General features: G+C 39.8%; 1 protein-coding gene across 6 annotated transcripts in view; it reads right to left on the bottom strand.

Moving 5' to 3' along the window:
- The window catches only part of Hecw1 (HECT, C2 and WW domain containing E3 ubiquitin protein ligase 1), a 391,308-nt gene that overhangs the window by 147,317 nt on the left and 226,355 nt on the right, over positions 1–17,636 (bottom strand). For all 6 annotated transcript variants that reach the window (XM_048786494.1, XM_048786498.1, XM_048786495.1 and 3 more), the window contains 2 exons: positions 3,355–3,430; positions 1,215–1,384 (listed from right to left, as the gene is read on the bottom strand). In XM_048786494.1, the coding sequence (XP_048642451.1) occupies positions 1,215–1,384; positions 3,355–3,430 (246 nt within the window). The remainder of the gene's footprint in view (positions 1–1,214; positions 1,385–3,354; positions 3,431–17,636) is intronic.

Raw genomic sequence — 17,636 nt, 5'->3', positions numbered from 1 at the left:
CTTTTTTTTTTTTTTTTTTGTATTGGAGATGGTACCCAGAGGCACTTAACCACTGAGCCACATCCCCAACCCTTTTTATTTTTTATTTTATGACAGGGTTTCATGAAGTTGTTTAGGTCCTCCTTAAGTTGCTTAGGTCCTTGCTAAGACGCTGAGACTGGCTTTGAACTTGCAATTGTCCTGTGTTAGCCTCCAGAGCTGCTAGAATTACAGGCGTGTACCACTGTGCCTGGCAAAAAACTGTACTTTTGACCTCTGCCTTATACTCTATCCACTGTCTTTCCTGGAGCCTCCCTGCTCCTTCATCCACACAGTTTGCTGGTTGTAACTTCAAGCTGAAGCCTGAGAGTTAGGCAGCCAAATGGGTTGTGACAACTCTCTGCATGTCTCTAGGAGAGGACTTAGTCATTATACAGTCAAGTCTGACATGTGACTTTGTTGAGGAATCCCATATCTCCTGGCAGGCAGAGGAGACACATTCAGAAGTAGAGAAGCGCCTTATCAGATGAATCAAACTGTTCACCACTCTTAACAATCTGCCTGGAACTGTTCAGACCACCAAGATGGATAAGTGATTAGATTTCATAACTGTTTAAATCAAGCAATATGATATGTAACACAATCAGGAATACTCTAGGACTCATTAATTTACCGGTCTCAGGAACCTGATAATTTTAGGATCTGTGCAACTGGTTTAGAGTGCTACATACGCCTTTGGGCATTCTTGCTTGAAGACCACATGCATAGGAAGAGCTGTGAGAAACTGCAAGTCTCAGCTGAGTACACTTTTCTTCCTTCTCCCACACAAAGGGCACAGAGAAAGTGTATCCTGCTTGCAGGCAGAGGTTCTGAATCAGAGGTTACTGAGAGCAGCTGTCACAACCCATTTGGCTGCCTAACTCTCAGGCTTCAGCAAACTGTGTGGATGAAGGAGCAGGGAGGCTCCAGGAAAGACAGTGGATAGAGTATAAGGCAGAGGTCAAAAGTACAGCCTTGATTAGATCCAAGGTCAATGGACAGCCTGGATTAGATCCCTAAGAGCAGCAATCTACAGAGAATGCAGCTCCTTCCCAAGACCAGAAGTCTCAGAGCCAGGGGGATATCCCCAGAACCTAAGGCCCCATAAAAGAAGAGAAAATCACATAAGCTTTAAGGTTAGGGTCAGTCACTTGGCTATGTTCCTTAGACCCCCTTTTAGGGCTCCTGGCACTTACCTCCGCCTGCCAGATGGGGTTCACTGTGTTGCCTATGATCTTGGATCTCCTTTCCTGTCCATGGTGAGGAAGGGCAGGGAAGATGCTGTGCTTCCCAGGCTGAATAGAAATCTTCAGATAAGGGTCTGGGTTGAAAAACATCCCTTTCTTCAATCCCATCGCCTGGAAATCTATAAAATAGAGCAATATTTTAATTGAAGTATGTTTTAATGAGGTTAAATAGCATATCGGGCATTATAGAAAGAGAAAAGTCCATCTAAAATGTGGAAAAATCTTTTCAAATTTTGGAATATTTTCTACCTGATTACAAACATGGATGGATGAGTCTATCTGGAGACACATCCCTCTATTTTTGGAAAATTTACTAGCATATGTTATGGGACATTTGATTCCATATATTTGGAGCATTTACTAGTGTATATACTATATTGCTTTTTGGTGAGAAGTCCTTGTAATAAATGAATCCAACTACTCAGACATGACCAGCATCTAGTAATTTTTTGATGCTTCACAGACTTTGCTTAGCTATAGGTTAGCTGATCTTTCTATATTGTCTTTCTCTGAATCATAGAATTCATTTTGATACTTCCAGCAGCATTTTTTCCCTAAACAAACATAGTGAAATAAACACACAGACGCATATATACCTACTGAGTGTTAGAGCTTCATTACCATTTCAGGCTTTCTCCTTTAGCTACCAACTTTATGTCACCAGTCACATTTCATTGCTGGGAACTGTTTTGGATTAAGTGTAAGAAAAATAATATATTGTGAGACTATTGGAGATAAGCCCCATTGATATCTTATCAGGTCTGTGAAGCATGTTGGAGTGAAAGGGTTTTATTTCCTCTGGAAGGTCTGTGAGCTCAGGTCTGCAAGTCAGAAGCAAAATGGGGATAAAGGAATTGAGACTTTGTCCCTTCCCTATTCCTGCTCTGCTGCCCTGCATGGCATGCCTCTTCGACTATAGGATGTCACTGGAGTTTTGGTTAGGGAAAATTCCTCTTGGTTTCTTGTACACAATTGTGTAGGATTCCTTATTCCTACTTTTTTTTTTTTGAGATTGGCATTAATAATTGTTGTTTCTCAACCATTTTACAAGAGCATGAGAATGACAAGTCACAAGTTGTTTGATTTAATCTAGTAATAACCAAATTTTTGAGTTCTTTTTTTCCCTCACTTTTTTCAACCTGGACAGACACATGCTAATATTGTCAATGGATCTTTAGACACTCATTTGCTCTACTGGGCTCACTTTGATTTGAAAAGCCCCAGATTGCTGTCCATCTCCCAAGGAGGCTCAAGCATAAAGTATCCTATTCTCTGATCTCTGACATTCATGGTCTGTAACATTTGTTGGTTTGACAAGTTAAGGTTGTAGTTTTCAAATTGTGCTCCACAGAGTCCTTGGGCTTCATGGCATTTTGTTTTCTTAAAGCCCACTGAGTTGGAATGGAGTATGTGAAGTCTTGAGCCTCACATATCATTTTAAACAAAGTTGCTCAGGACTTCTTTTAAACTTTTAATTTTGAAACGATTTCAGATTTATAGAAGAGTCGCAAAGAAGATGCACAGATGCCCTATCCATCCTTTATCTAGTTTTCCCCACTGTTAAGATAGTATAGAACCATAGTCCATTCACAAAAACTAACAATTAACTTACTCAACTATTAGCTAAAATACTATGAACTAAATTAGAAGAATTTATTTGGATTCCACTTCTTTTTCCATGAATGTGCTTTTTGAAATGGTTTTATCTGTTTTATTAACTGGGGTCCACTGGAAGTTTTATTAGACAAAGGAAGGGTTCGCTGCTTCTCCCCTGGATCTCCCCAATTTTCCCTTTGTAAACTCTCAATTTTTGCTACTTGATCTTGGAGGAAAAGCAGAAGAGCATCTTCCATTCCCATCACCTCAAAGTGCTTTTACATTTGTTACTTACTGAATTCTCCATTATCTTCATTAGGTCAAGGGGAACTGAGTAGATTATTTTTTATGTTAGCTTTACAGATGGGGAATTCAAGAAACAGAGAGGTTGAGTAACTTGTAACTTGTAGGTTAGAGTCGAATTGAAGGGGCCTCCTACTCTTGATTGACATTCTCATTCTTTTCACAAGGCTTCTAGGTGAACAACACATACCTGAGAGAGAAAAGCTGATCAGCCTCCGACTTCCTTGCCCTTGGACGGTCTCATCAGAGCCAATGCTTTTAAAAATCTGTAAGAAGAAGGGAAATGGGAGACAAGCAAAACAAGCATTGAAACAGAGACTCACAATCCAACACAAACAGGCTAAATCACTGTTATTTCTCCAAATACAGACAAGGAAGAGAGCAGTATTGTGATTTCACTGGACAACCATTGATTAAAATAAGCTGGAAACCTAATCTTCCCTGGTAAGGGAGGATCTGTGAATGGGAGTGAGGGGTACTTTTCAGAGAAATCAACAAACATAATTACTGTGATATTATAGTTCCTTTGTAACTATTTATGCAAACAATGCCTTTTCGGATTCAAATTTGCAAAAAGTATTTATTAAGGCAGGGCCTAAGGCAGTAGAATGATAGGTCAATAAATGTTCACTATTGTAATTATAATGTGTTTTCATTTAGGAAAGTGCAGTGTTAAACTGCTGTATCTCCACTTATTATTATTATTTAGGGATTTCCAGGAAACTGTTCATTAGGGAGGAACCCGAACATGGCATTAAGAAGTTACTCTGAAGTCTCTCTAATTTAATTAATTGCTTTCCTGGGAAATTTCAGAACATAATTGTTACATGGATTATCTACAGTCTTGCAGGTATTTGCAAACATTGTTTAATATACATAGATTGGTTAATCAAAACTGCTTGAGTCCTGGTTTCCATTCTCTCCTAGGAAAACTTTTCTCAGAAAGGATTTTTAAGTATTAATTCCAAAGCAGAATTAACTCTTCCTAGATACCTTTGAACATGTTTTGTTTACAGAAAACAAATTTTAAAAATCTGAGTATCAAGTAAATCTGCACAGTATCCATTTTTAAGAAGATAATCTGTACTGAAGAAGGGGAAAAAATGGAAAATCCAATAATCTCTTATTCAAAGTCCCTTTGTAGATTGTTTGGGTTTATTCTGTTTCTCTCCTCTCTGAGTGTTCTTGATGGTGTGATTGAATGTTCCTGTAAACCTCCTGAGATTAATGATTGCAAATTGCTAGGTCTCACAGCTTCAGCTCAAGGGAATAAGAAAGGGTTTTTAGACTACTTCCTCCTGTAGAAATAGGCATCCCTGGTAGACCTGTAAGCTTGGCTACACTCTGCAGGCAAATCTTGCTAGGCTTAGGTGTGAGGTGCATCTCAGTGATGCTGGGCTGCTCAGCAGAGAGAACCAATGGGGGTGGCACATGCAGTGGGGCTTGGCATCAATCGAGATAGGAGCTTGTCAAACTCTTCAACAGATTTCTGACTTTTAGACTCCCATTTGATAATAAAGAAACAGAGTAAGACGTAGCTGGGGTTGGTGAGTTTGGCTACTATCCTTCCAGGCTGCCATGAACTGAGCAGCTTTCCACCACCATGCTCTTCCACAATGATGTTTCTGCTTGAAGCTGGCTGACCACAGAATCCTCTGAAACCATGAGCCAAAATAAATCTTTCCTCCTCTAAGTTGTTCTTGCCAAGTATTCTGGTCACAGAAATGCAAAGCTGACTAACCATTCCTTTCTAATTTGTGTTTCTTCTTCCCATTGATTGGCCGACACAGAGAAATGACCAACAAATAAATGAGACTACATTCTCAGGATAGGCCAATCTTTAACTCTTTAAATGGCCAGTCCTCCAGGGAACAATCAGGGCTTCAAAATCCCTTAATGTTATGTAATTTTCTTCTTTTTCAACTCTGCCTGGGCAAAGGTAATAGGTGACCTAGGCAGGATGAACTCCCTTACAGTGCTATACTTGCCTAACCAAGACAGAACGAATTGTTGAAGTCTTTGGTTCCTAATTCTAGCTTAAAAATTGCCATACTTACCTGTCTTCTTCTTACTATATAAGTTCTTTGAGGAAACTTCAAAAACCATCATTTTCACAGAGCCTTGTAAAAATACAAGTTTATAGTGAATGGATTCAATTTACATTTTTAAAAGGTGTGGGTTAAACTGCCTATATCATGCCAGGCTCAAATTAACTTAAATGTGCAATGATAACAAAGGACACTATATTGATTCCTTCCTTTTAAAAGCATGCATATTTTTGTTCTTTTTATTTAAGCATTCTTTTGCTGGCTATTCAGGCTATGCACAAAGAGGTTTTTTTGTTGTTATTGTTTTTTTAATATTTATTGCATTAAAGCAGGAGAGAGGAAGTAGTAGGGAAAGGTTGATCAATGGGCACTAAGTTACAGTTAGATAGAAATAAGAAGTTCTGGAGTGCTCCTGTCCAGTAGAGTGAGTATAGATGATAATAATGTATTGTATATTTCAAAGAGTTAGAAAAAAGGATTTTACATGTTCTCACTATAAATGATAAATATCTAAGGAGATAGATGTGTTTACCCTGATTTAAGCATTATACACAGTGTACACATGTATTGAAACATCACAGGGTACTCCATAAACATGCTGTTTTATGTATCAGTTAAAAGTTGGAGAATTAAAAAAAAATTGTGTCTATCAACAGAAAAAAAGTACTAAAGTTTTTAGAAGCTCAGAGGGAAACTCATATGATTTAAGACTCCCTAAAATTCTATCAAAACTTGGCTTTTCATTAATGTTATTTACAACATCACCTGAGCCCCAGTCTGATGATATAAAAGTGGAAACAATAGTAGCTGTGACAACTATTTTCCAGGAAGTAAAAATGTCTGCCCGGGCCTAGGAAGGCTGGACACTCCGACTTCTTGTTGGAGATGAGCTGCAGAGGCACGTTCGAGGTTGAGAAATCTGCTGCACTCAGACAGACTCTACTATGGTTTGTTGACTGTGAGAGTGACATGAAGGCTCGGCCAAAACAGCTTCACCCTGAAGTGACCTGAGGTAGAGAGGTGGGGACATCAGGGATGTAGGGATATTGCTTGTCTGCTCAGGTCTGACACATTCCCTTTGGTCTGTGTCCAAGGTCTGATTGTTATTCCAGTCACTTGGAGCTGGGTCAGGCTGCCCCTGCATCTCAGACACAGCTCTGGCAGTCACTCATAAATGTTTCCACAACAAAGCCTACTCGGCAAATGGCTTAGCAGATTCCTAACCAAGCCTGTTGGTGGTGTGCAGATGATTCCCTAGGGTACTGGCAAGGATCTTGGAGTTGAATTAAGGCCTTTGGGGTTAAATCAGATGCATCTCTCTTACTCCCATTCTCATGCTGTCTTGTAAAAGTTTTAAGTATGAATTTGCATGGCTTTGGAAAAAACATCAAAATGCAGTTCAGGAAAGCAGAGTTGCTATCAGGGCTTTCAACTCTAGTGGCAGGTGGAAGGGGAGACTTCTGTTTCAACAGTAGGGAGACTTTTAGCTCTGTTGACAAGGCTACTTCAGCCTTTGCTCTCTACCACATTATTCAGATTCTACCTTTTCTTTTCACAGTATCACTGCATGAAAGATGAGGCTGTTTCTAAAAATACTCAACTGTGTCTAATCACTCAGTCATATATGCATGATGGCCTACTTCTTCCACCTTCCAGCCTCCCAGGACTTCTCAGATGGGCATTTTCATTCCTAGAGGTAGGTGGATGTGCCCAGGGGGAAGAGTGTCTGCCTTGAAGCATCAATTTTACTCAAAATTTTAAGTAAAGCTTTTTATTTTTAAAAATAGACATAAAAACATAAAGTTAAATGTAAAATGAGCATGCATTTTGTAGCTAAAGGAGGAGATTTCAAAGAACTCTCTGAACTGCATCCCAGAATAGTTGAGTTGTGGGTTTGCTCCTTGGGGTCAAAGCTGGAGACTCTCCTTGTAATATATGTGGCACTTCCTACAGGACCCTGGCCAAGTTATGGTTGATTTTGATGTGGTAATTTCATTTACACACCCATGATTATTCTCAAATGATTACAGAATTCTTTCTCCTACAAGGCTCTAGTTATCGAAAACCAAGTTGAAAATGTTGCCAGAAATTGAAGTTCATGGCTTCACTGAGCCTTTATCTATTTATCTGGTCCACATAATTCTGATTCACCTAAAAATGAAAAGCACAAGTCTCCATGACTTCAATGGAATCTAAAAATCAGGGGCAAAGTAGTATTTACATTATGAATAAAAAAAATCCAAGCTGTTTCATATCAGCAGTCCAAAGCAGGGAATTAAGTTCAAAGATAATAGATAAGATCAAAGTTGATCTTTCCATTTTGATCAAAGATTCCCTATGAGTTCAATATATTTTGCCTTCAAGATAAAATCTATTAAATAATCAGAAGTGCCTCTAAACCACCTTTGAAAAACAAAATCTGACTGATGGATGAATGGATAAAGAAAATGTAGTATATATACACTGTAGGTGTGAGAGAGATTTCCTCTACCCTCCTTAGTGCCTATGTGGACTCTTTGGCTATATCTAGGAATCCAATAAAAAAAAGCGGATTAACAAGAGAAAAGTAAAAAAGTTTTATTACATTTACACACATATATATACATCTTTACAAAAGAGTGAAGTCTCAAGAAATGAGTAAAGTATACTTTTATACTTTTTAGACAAAGAATAATAAATTTGTGAAGGATGACAGGGCAGATGGAACTCTGGCTAGGGCAGTCAATGCTAAGGATGTAGCTAAAAGATAAAGGGGGTTGAGGGGATGCAGAAGCTGGTGGAAGATAAGGTAATAAGTTTGCTTATTTAGGTTTATTGTAGCCCCATTACCAGCTTTTAGTGATCAAGGCTATTTTCCAGCCTTGGTATGTGAAGGAAAGCCCTTTCAAGAGAATCTTGTTGCAGCCAGGGAAAGATAGGTCAAATGGCCCTTTCCAAAGTTACTGTCCCTCAAGTGATTTCAGCTTGAAAAAAAAATCAACATACCAATTTGGTAAATTTTGAGATAGTACAGCTTTAAGTCCTTCAATGCTATATTATTTAGTCATAAAAAGAATGAAATTCTGTCATTTGTGGTAACATGGATGGAAGTAAAAGACATTGTGAAATAAGTCAGACACAGAAAGAGAAACATCATGCTCTCATTTAAATGTGGAAGTTAAATTTGACCTCATAGAAGTGCAGAGTGGACTAGTGATTGCCTGAGTCGAGGAGGGGTGTGGGGAGGAAGGGAGACAAGATGGCATTAGGAACAGGGATGCAGCTGGATATCAGGAATAACTTCTAATGTTCTATAGCATAGTAGAATAATTATGCTTGTCAACAACTAATATTTCAAAATAGCTATTAGAGAGAATTTTGAATGTTCCCATCACCGAGTGATGATAAGTATCTAAGGTAATAGATGCCAATTATCACAATCTAATGATTACACATTATATACACATATTGAAAGATCACACTTTGCCCCACACAACTGTATAATTAGTCCACATCCATTTAAAATATGTTTAAAATGAATTCAAACCAATCATCCGGGGCCTCCAAGCATGGTAGGCAAATGCTTTACCATTGAGCTATACTCCCAGACCCCTCATCAATTTTATATATCTATAAATTAAAATTTTACTTGCCTGTAATATTTTCTCTTTAAGACTTAAAATGTTGAATTTGTTTTCACAAATTGTTATTAAATGTTAACTTGATGGAATACTTCATTTTCCATTCCAGATATATAAGATTACAGATGATAAAGTTTCAACTAATATCTTCTCATGATTATGATAAATGTTTCAGAAGGAATAAGTAAATATAGCTCTGTGACCAAAAAGAAAAAAACAAAACAAAACAAAAAACAACAACAACAAAAAAACCAATCCAGTGTCCTAGTTCTGCTTATAGTTCCAAATTTCTGAAATGTTCAAATGAGCAAATTGTGAACAATATACAATACAAATGTTTATAGAATGCCTTCAAATAAATTTCTCTTGTTATAGTCTCATAAAATGACTGTTAAGCAGTAAAGCAGCTCATTTCAAGGTATCCAATAGAGAGGCCTATCAACTAAAGGATCAAGTCACATTTAGGGACCAAAAAAAAAGAAAGAAAGAAAAAATCGTAAAACTCTCTAAATCAACTGCATTCAAGGCATCTCCTTCCCTGAGTTGAAAGACTTCAAGGACTCATCAAAGCAGCAAGAAGATAAGCACTAATTATGTGCCAAGTACAGAGCCAGTTCTTCCATACATACTATTTTAATTGTAGAGAATTAGGCATTTTTCACCCTCTGTCCCCATCTCCCCATTTACAAATGTGAAGGCAGAGCTCAGAACAATTCAGTGACTTCCCAAAATTCACCAGGGATGACTCAATGTCTGGTTCACCTGGTTTAAATATTACAAGAGTTGCAGGAGCCTCCTCCATTAACCAACCCCTTGGGGCCATTTCGTCACACCCAGGCTGACAGCTCTTCTCTCCTTTGCTTATATTTTGCTTTTTTTGTTCCTATTCTCCCTGCTCTCTTCTGATTTCTGAAGCTGCTATTCCTAAACTGACTCCCAGAGTCTTCCCAGCTCCTGCTTTCTTTATTGCTCTGAAGGTAAGGTACAGGCTTTCCAAATTCAGGGCTCCTTAGGAAAAAGAGATGGATGGGAAAAAATGAGGTATTTCTCTTACAGTTTTTATGGTGCAAGTTGGAAATAATGTGTTAATTTGTTAGGAATGATTTTCTTTACTCTGACTGCTTTTGGCCACACAGGATTGCAAGATTTTAGCACCAAGAGTAAATCTGCTTTGGGCAAAGGGGTGCTGTGTTTGAGATACTCATCATTTGGCTGACTGAAAAGATATGAGAATGTGTGAGAAGCAGTGTGCTAATGAGAATGCTAGCTAAATTAATCAAATACTGGATGTTTCCTAATGATTCTTGGTATCTCCCTTCCCACACTGAGGATTAAACCTTATGATGCTAGGTAAGTACTCTACCATTGAGCTACATCCCCAGTCTGCTTAAAAAATAGTTAAATCACTATATTTTCCCTAGTGTAGAGGGTCTCCAAATTACACCAGAATCACCTGAAGGACTTCATAAAACACAGATCATAGGTCCCACCCCATAATGGCTGACTTTTTAAGTCTGGGGAGGAACCCTGAGTCGGTGTTTCTTAGAAGTTCCCAGGTGATGCTGCTGCTTCGAGAAGCACTTAAGGGTAATGGAAGAACAGATATTTTAGAGTTGTCTCTAACTAACCCTCAAAACTGTTTCCACTCTGCTGGCAACCCCTCAGTCACGGTTGGGACTGCACCATCCATAAGGGACAAATAATCTTCTTTGCATCCCCATCACTGCATCTTAGTCCACCTCATCTTACTTTATTGTCTGGATGACTATTACCCAGTTTTCCCCCATTCTCTGTGGGTCAATCATTCTAACCTGGCTTTATTAATTAAGAGGACCCCACTGGCCACAGGTAAGGCTGCAGGCTGTATGTTCCGCGGACACTTTTGCTTTGGCTCATGGAGTATTTGATTTTTTTGAAAAAAAAAAAAATAGTTCCAAGTGTAGTATTTGTTTTTAAACAGGAAAGCCTCACTAAAATGTAGACTTCTCAAACTTAAAAAAGAATCAGTTTTTCCAGCACCAAGCAGCTGAAGCTGAGAAACAGCAGTCTTCATGAGAAACACCACAACTTACCAGGCCTCTGTGACTGTGTTTTATCAATTCTAAAACACCCATTGTTTCACATTTGAAGGCTCCTGAAATCAGAGTCTGGCTGACCACTGGTGGATCTTGCAATTTGAATTGCAAAGGTTTTTCTAGCTTAGTGGTAAGAAAATCAATGATTGGTCTTACGATTCATGGTACCTTGGATTTGATGATACTGGCCTGGCTCCCTGGAAGCTCTTGAATCTGCCATCCTTACAATAGAAGTTCATTGAAATATTTTATATTGGCCATTGACCTAAAGTAGATTGCATATAACATAATAATCAAGTAATATTTTATATTAGTTCTTTACAAAGAAATTGAAAATTTAGGCATGGATGTTGAATTTCCCAGATCAGGAGTAGACAGATGCTGGAGGGGGGGGGGAATCTGTGGAAGTGGGCATAGGCAGGTGTACAATATGGTGTTGAGAGACAGGCAAGCTGGGGCCAGTGCTGCCATTTCTCTGCCAGCTCCTCAGACTGTGTGGCTTAGGGCAGGACAATCAATTGATCTAATGCTCAGTTTATTTTTGCTGCTGTTTTGTTTTTCTATCAAATGGAGATCGTAATAGAACTTATCTCACTGAGTTCTCCTGAGAATTGAACGAGATAATGTGCATAAACTCTTAGCACAAAGCCTGGCACCTAATAAATGCTCTAAATTAGATCAACATCGATTGTTGTGTATTTATATTGTTATCTAGTCTCTGATCTTTTAAATGAATAATAATAATACCCATCCAGTATTAATAAGGGGCTTGTGAAATAGAAAATTAAAAAAAATAAAAAAGTACATAAGCAGATTGTCTCGTAGTTGATTTTTTTCTTTGTAGATGAGGAACAGGAAGCATAAACAGGCCAATAAAAAAATTGCTTGAGGTCACCTAGCTGATTGTACCAGACACACAGGGGCCAGAGCCCAGAAATTGAACCCTCAATTCACAGTGGAGGGGAAATTCATTTCCTTTTGTTGGATATTTTGGTCCACCTCGGATGAGTTCTAAATAGGCCATACCCTTAAAACCAACAAAAAGCATTGATCTGTGTCTAAACCTTTGTGTTATTTATATAGTATATTTGTATCCTTTAAAAAAAGTTTCCTACTTAAATATCTTGCTATTGTAAACATTTTCTCCATGTCTAAACATATTTAAAACATCTAAAAAGGACCCTGTGAGTTCATCAGCTTTCTGTTGCTATAATAAATATCAGACACATCAACTTATAAAGAGAACAGGTTATATTCGCTCATAGTTTGGAGATTTCAGTCCATGGTCAGTTGGCCCTATTGCTTTTGTACCTGTGGTGAGGTGGTACGTCAGGGTGGGGAGCATATGATGAAGCACAGCTCTTTACCTCATGATGGGAAAGTTGAACAGAGGAAGAAGGAGGGGCTGAGGTTCCATTATCTCCATTAAGGCCATATCCCTACTAACTAGATCTCCTACTAGGCCCTATTTCTTAAAGATTTATCACCTCCCAATATTGCCAAGCTGGGGACCAAACAGTTAACATAGAGGCCTTTGGGAAACATTTAAGATAAAAACTATAGCAACCTGTTATTCTAGTTGATTGTGGAGTGAATATATAAGCAGAAGAAAGAGGGAAAGTTTTCTTTATGAAGTATCTATTTTCTCCTTAAAAGAGAGGAATCCCAGAGTCCTTTAATCAGATAGTCACTAACACCATAGTAGTTTTGATGAATAAAGACCATAGAGAAAGACTTCTATCCTCCATGACTTAGAAAAAGGTAGGACAGGAAGAGCCTTGGATATCCACAACCTTGAGGTGCTCACTGCCAGCCTGAAGAGGGGTCTGGCTGGGGGTTGGTTGTGGGGAGAGGGGAAGTAGCTGTGGGGAGGGATTGAGAGGGACTGAGGGAATGAGGGCTGGTGGTTTAAATACAAGAAGTTGCTATGAAGAAAAGAAGGAACCAAAGGCAGTTCTGGAACTATCTCTGCCTTTCACATATCTGGATAATTTTTCTGTGCATCCAGGCTCTATTATAGACACAAACTTCAGGAAGACAAATGTACTGTCTGGCATGCCACCCTCATCTGAATTAATTTAATATTCTGGTAGACTTGTCCACGTTTTTCTATTCCTAGCTTTTTAAGAAATCTATGTCAAGATGCTATTTTATTTATCAACAAAACCTGTCTTTAGAGAAATTTTTTTTAAAAAGCACAGTGCAGGAGGCTTATGGGTAGCTAGCATCCACACTCACCTATCAGCCCCAGTAAGAGCTGACAAGTATCCTCATTTGGGAGTTGATCATTGACCCTACAGACCTGGTATGAGGGATCCCAGCTTGAGATTCAGGGTAGCAAGGCTGAAAAGTGTGGGGAGGTGATGCAGAACTTCTAGAAGGGTTTCATTAGATGATGGAGAGCCAGGTGCAGTGCTCATGCCTGTAATTCCAGTGACTCAGGAGGCTGAGGCATGAGGGTGGCAAGTTGAGACCAGCCTCAGAAATTTAGCAACTTGGTGAGACTCTGTCTTAAAATAAAACAGGGCTGGGGATATAGCTCAGAGGTAAAGTGTCTCTGGGTTAAATTCCCAGTACTTGTCCCCCAACCCTACCAAAAAAAAATGAGGAGAAACGTGAGGAAGTTAGGGGCATCTGCTTGATTACTTTGGGACATGAATGGACTTGGCAGCTCATAGGAGAGGTGGCTGGGCTCAAGGTGGAGACAGGGTGGAGTTATACAACTTTGGGCCAGCTTTTTCTGGGCTTCTGCATTGCTCTCATGTTACTTTTGCTGACAAGGGCATGAGTCAAGGGCACAGGCTGGATGACCTAGAAGTTGCAACTATTCATGGGCACTTTTATGCATCTCAGTGGTTTGTAGGTACTTCCTTTGAGACTCAGTATCTCTCCCTTTATCCCCAAATTCCTAACTTAGGAGGACTGGGTGACCCCTCTGAGCCATCTAAGGCAGAAATCTTAGATGAGCCCCAAGATTTCCTGCCTCTGTGGTGTAGATGTCCTGCATAAACCTAGGACTATGCCAGTTCTCCTGGGATTAGGTTGCCTTGTATGTCACAGCTGACTTTATAAAAGGGAAACAGCTAGGTGCAGTGGTGCATGCCTATGGCTTAGGAGGCTGAGACAGGAGGATCTCAAGTTCAAAGCCAGCCTCACTAACTTAGTGAGGCCCTAAGCAACTTAGAGACACCTATTTCAAAATTAAAAAATATAAAAAGGGCTGGAGATGTGGCTCATTGAAATGCTCCTGCTTCAATCCCTGGTATTAAAAACAAACAAAGGAAACAAAGGTGTACCTAACCTTTACCCTTTCCATCTAGGGCCCAGATGTGGGAGACTGGGCGGATACAGAGAGAGGAAATCAGAGATTCAAAGTGAGAAGGACTGAATGTACTATTGCTGGCTTGAAGATGAAGAGGGCGACGTATCAAGAATTGCAGGCAGCCCCTTATTGCTGAGAGTGGCCCTGGACTGAGCCATCAAGGAAAACAGGCCCCTCAGTCCTACAACTGCAGGAGCTGAATTCTGCCAACAAAAAATGAATTTGAAACAAACTTTTCCCAAGAACTTCCAGATGAGATCTCAGTCTGGCTGATGTGTTATTTCAGGTATTTACCATGCACTAGACTGAGCAAGCAGAAAAAGTAGCCATACTATGCTGGGTTGCTGATCTGAAGAACTGTGAGGGAACTTTGTGATCATTTGTTATGCAACTATAGGAAATGAACACATTCTTCTTCAATCTATTTCTTTTCTATCCAGAACGCTTTTTCAATGTATTCTTTTACTTTGGGATAAATGTCTTCCTGGTTGGAGAACCAACAATGATTGCATTTATCATCAGTAACTTTGGCCAGTTTTCATCCCCTGGAACTGTGAACTGTGTAATTGACCTTGCTCCTCCTTTGGCAAAAGCTACCTGAACACAAGGAGCTCAATTCTCAACTGCAGCCCCTGTTCTACTGTGCCCACCCTGGTCATGGAGTGCACCTGATCCTGGAGTCTCACTATGTGTTGGCTAAAAGTATGCACTCATGTATTCTGTAAGCAATCTGAAATCCTTTTGGAGCAGGCAGGGAACACCCCGCCCCGCTGCCACCCCCACCATTTCTCCTCTTTCTAGACTTTTAAGACACTTTGTAGAGCAAGAAATAGAAGGTCATGATTAAACATTGGATTCATTGCTTTAAGTTTAAAACATCTGGAAAGATGCTTTGATGGTAAAGAAAAATATATTAACCACCTTATCTGAAAATGTAGCTGTCTGAAATTTGTCCTGTGTTTCTCAATGTTTTAAAAACATGTATGTATATTCACTTATGTAACATAAATATGTATAAAACGTATTCCTTTAGTCTCCTTGGAGGTTAATCCCTCTCTCAAGAGACAATCTTTTTATGTCCCCATGTTCCTTTCATAACTGCAACAATTTAGTGGCTTGTGCATTGATACTTTTACTAATGTCAGACCATGCTTCAATGAACTTCAAAAGCCAAGGGGAGTGAAGCTGGGGGACAGTGCCACAAAAGTGTGTGTGTGTGGGGGGAAGAGCAGGTAGATGGGGACACTGGGAGGTTGTGAGCATCTCAGAAGGAGCTTGCTCACTGTCATTTCTCCTGAGGCCCTGGGAATGTAGCATCTTCCCTTAAGGAACTGACTGTTAGCTGACAGGGCAACAGATGCTGCAAAATGATTTAGTCTGAGGTCTAGCCAGGGTTTGCCTGGGAGGCTGCAGAGATCTGCTGGCAATGTGTGTGTGTGTGTGTGTGTGTGTGTGTGTGTGTGTGTATTCAGTTCAGTTTAAGGGGAAGGGCTGGAAGGAGGAAGGGTGTATTAATAAAGGTTCTTCAAAGAAACAGGATTAGTTAGATATATATATAGGCCAAGCGGAATGAAGCTGGGGGACAGACTCATTAAGAGGAAATTTCTTATGTGATTATGGAGGCTGAGAAGTCCCACAATCTGCTGTCTTAAATCTGGAGGCCCACAAAGGCCATGGTGTGGTTCCAATCCAAGCCCAAAGACTCAAGAACTAGGGAAGCCAATTGTGTAAGTCCTTGTCTGAAGGCTAGTCTCCAAAGGCAGGAGAAGATGGATATCCCCGCTCAAACAGACAGAACAGGCTCACCCTTCCTTTTTGTTCTATTCAACTCCTCAACAGATTGGCAGATGCTCACCTGCATCGGTGAGGTCATCTTCACTCAGTCTACAGCTTTCAATGGCAATCTTTTCCAGAAACACTGTCACAGACACACCCAGAAATAGTGTTCTACCAGCTACCAGGACATTCCTTAGCCCTGTCTAGTTGACACTTAAAGTTAGACATCACAGAGGGCAGGGTGGGGCTGGCAGAAGTTGGTAGTGAGCATAGAAGGCTACTAGAGGAATGGGATTCCTGAACACCTGGTATCTCTGGGTGAGAAGTAAGGAGCCAGGTGAGAAAGTGGAGGAAGGATGTTCAGGCCAAGGGAATCTCTGCAGAAAGGTCAGAGAAATGAAACCCAGCTTGGTGTCGAGGAACCATATCCATTTTCTCCTGCCAAATCCTGGGTTGGCGTATATGGTGAGAATGTGTGGGGAGCCTGTGCAGAAGATAGGCAATGTAACTTGTCTTGCCATGATCACTACATTTAATTTTTAAAAATTATTATTTATATGTTCTAATTAGTTATACATGATATTAGAATACATTTCAATTCATTGTACACAAATGGAGCCCAACTTTTCATTTCTCTGGTTGTACACAATGTAGAGTCGCACTACATGTGCAGTCATACCTGTACCTAGGGTAATGATGTTCATGTCATTCCACCATCTTTCCTGTCCCCATGCTCCCTCCCTTTCCCTCTTTCCCCTTTGCTCAATCAAAGTTCCTCTGTTCTCCCCATGCATCTGTGCCCCCCACCCCTATTATAGCTCAGCTTCCTCTTATAAGAACATTCGGCTTTTGGTTTCTGGGATTGGCTTACTTTGTTTAGGATAATATTCTCCAACTCCATGATCAGGACATTTAAATTAATTAATTTATGTTTTGTTTCTGTTTTATTTATTTTTATTGCGAAAAAGTGTATGTTGAGAAATTTGAACTTTACCCTATAGGCAAGAGGGAATCATTAAAGGTTTGATTTGTTTTTTGCTTCTTGGTAAATATTGTTTTTATTTAAATTATAAAGTATACTTTAAGAAGTAATACTCATTGTGGACAATTGAGATGCTTTGGGAAGGGGAGTGAAATCCTTAGATTTATATTCAAGGACTGTTCTGCTGTGGTGTAGGGGCTACCACAGGCCTCACCCAGACCCTGTGAGTCAGACCCTCCAAGGCAGGACCTTGGCATCTGTCTGTTCTAAAGTTCCAAGATAAATGCAGTTGTTACGGTTTAGATATAAGATGTCCCCCAAAAGCTTACATGTGAGACAATGCAAGGAAGTTTAGAGGTGAAATGATTGGGTTATGAGAGCCTTAACCTAATCAGTGTATTAAAACACTGATAGGGATTAACTGGGTGGTAACTATAAGTAGGAGGGTATGGCTGGAGGAACTTGGTCACTGGCCTTTGGGGTATATATTTTGTCCCTGGTAAGAGAAGCTGTCTCTCTGCTTCTTGATTGCTATGTCCTGAGCTGCTGTCCTCCATCATGCCCTTCTGCCCTGATATGCTGCCTCACTTTGGGCCCAGAGTTATGGAATTGGCTGTCTATGGACCTCTGAAACCATGAATGCCAAATA

Source organism: Marmota marmota, unplaced genomic scaffold (assembly GCF_001458135.2).
Source record: "Marmota marmota marmota unplaced genomic scaffold, marMar, whole genome shotgun sequence".
Classification (NCBI taxonomy): domain Eukaryota; kingdom Metazoa; phylum Chordata; class Mammalia; order Rodentia; family Sciuridae; genus Marmota; species Marmota marmota.
The sequence above is the reverse complement of the archived record's forward strand: the minus strand, read 5'-3'. Positions and strand labels throughout refer to the sequence as shown.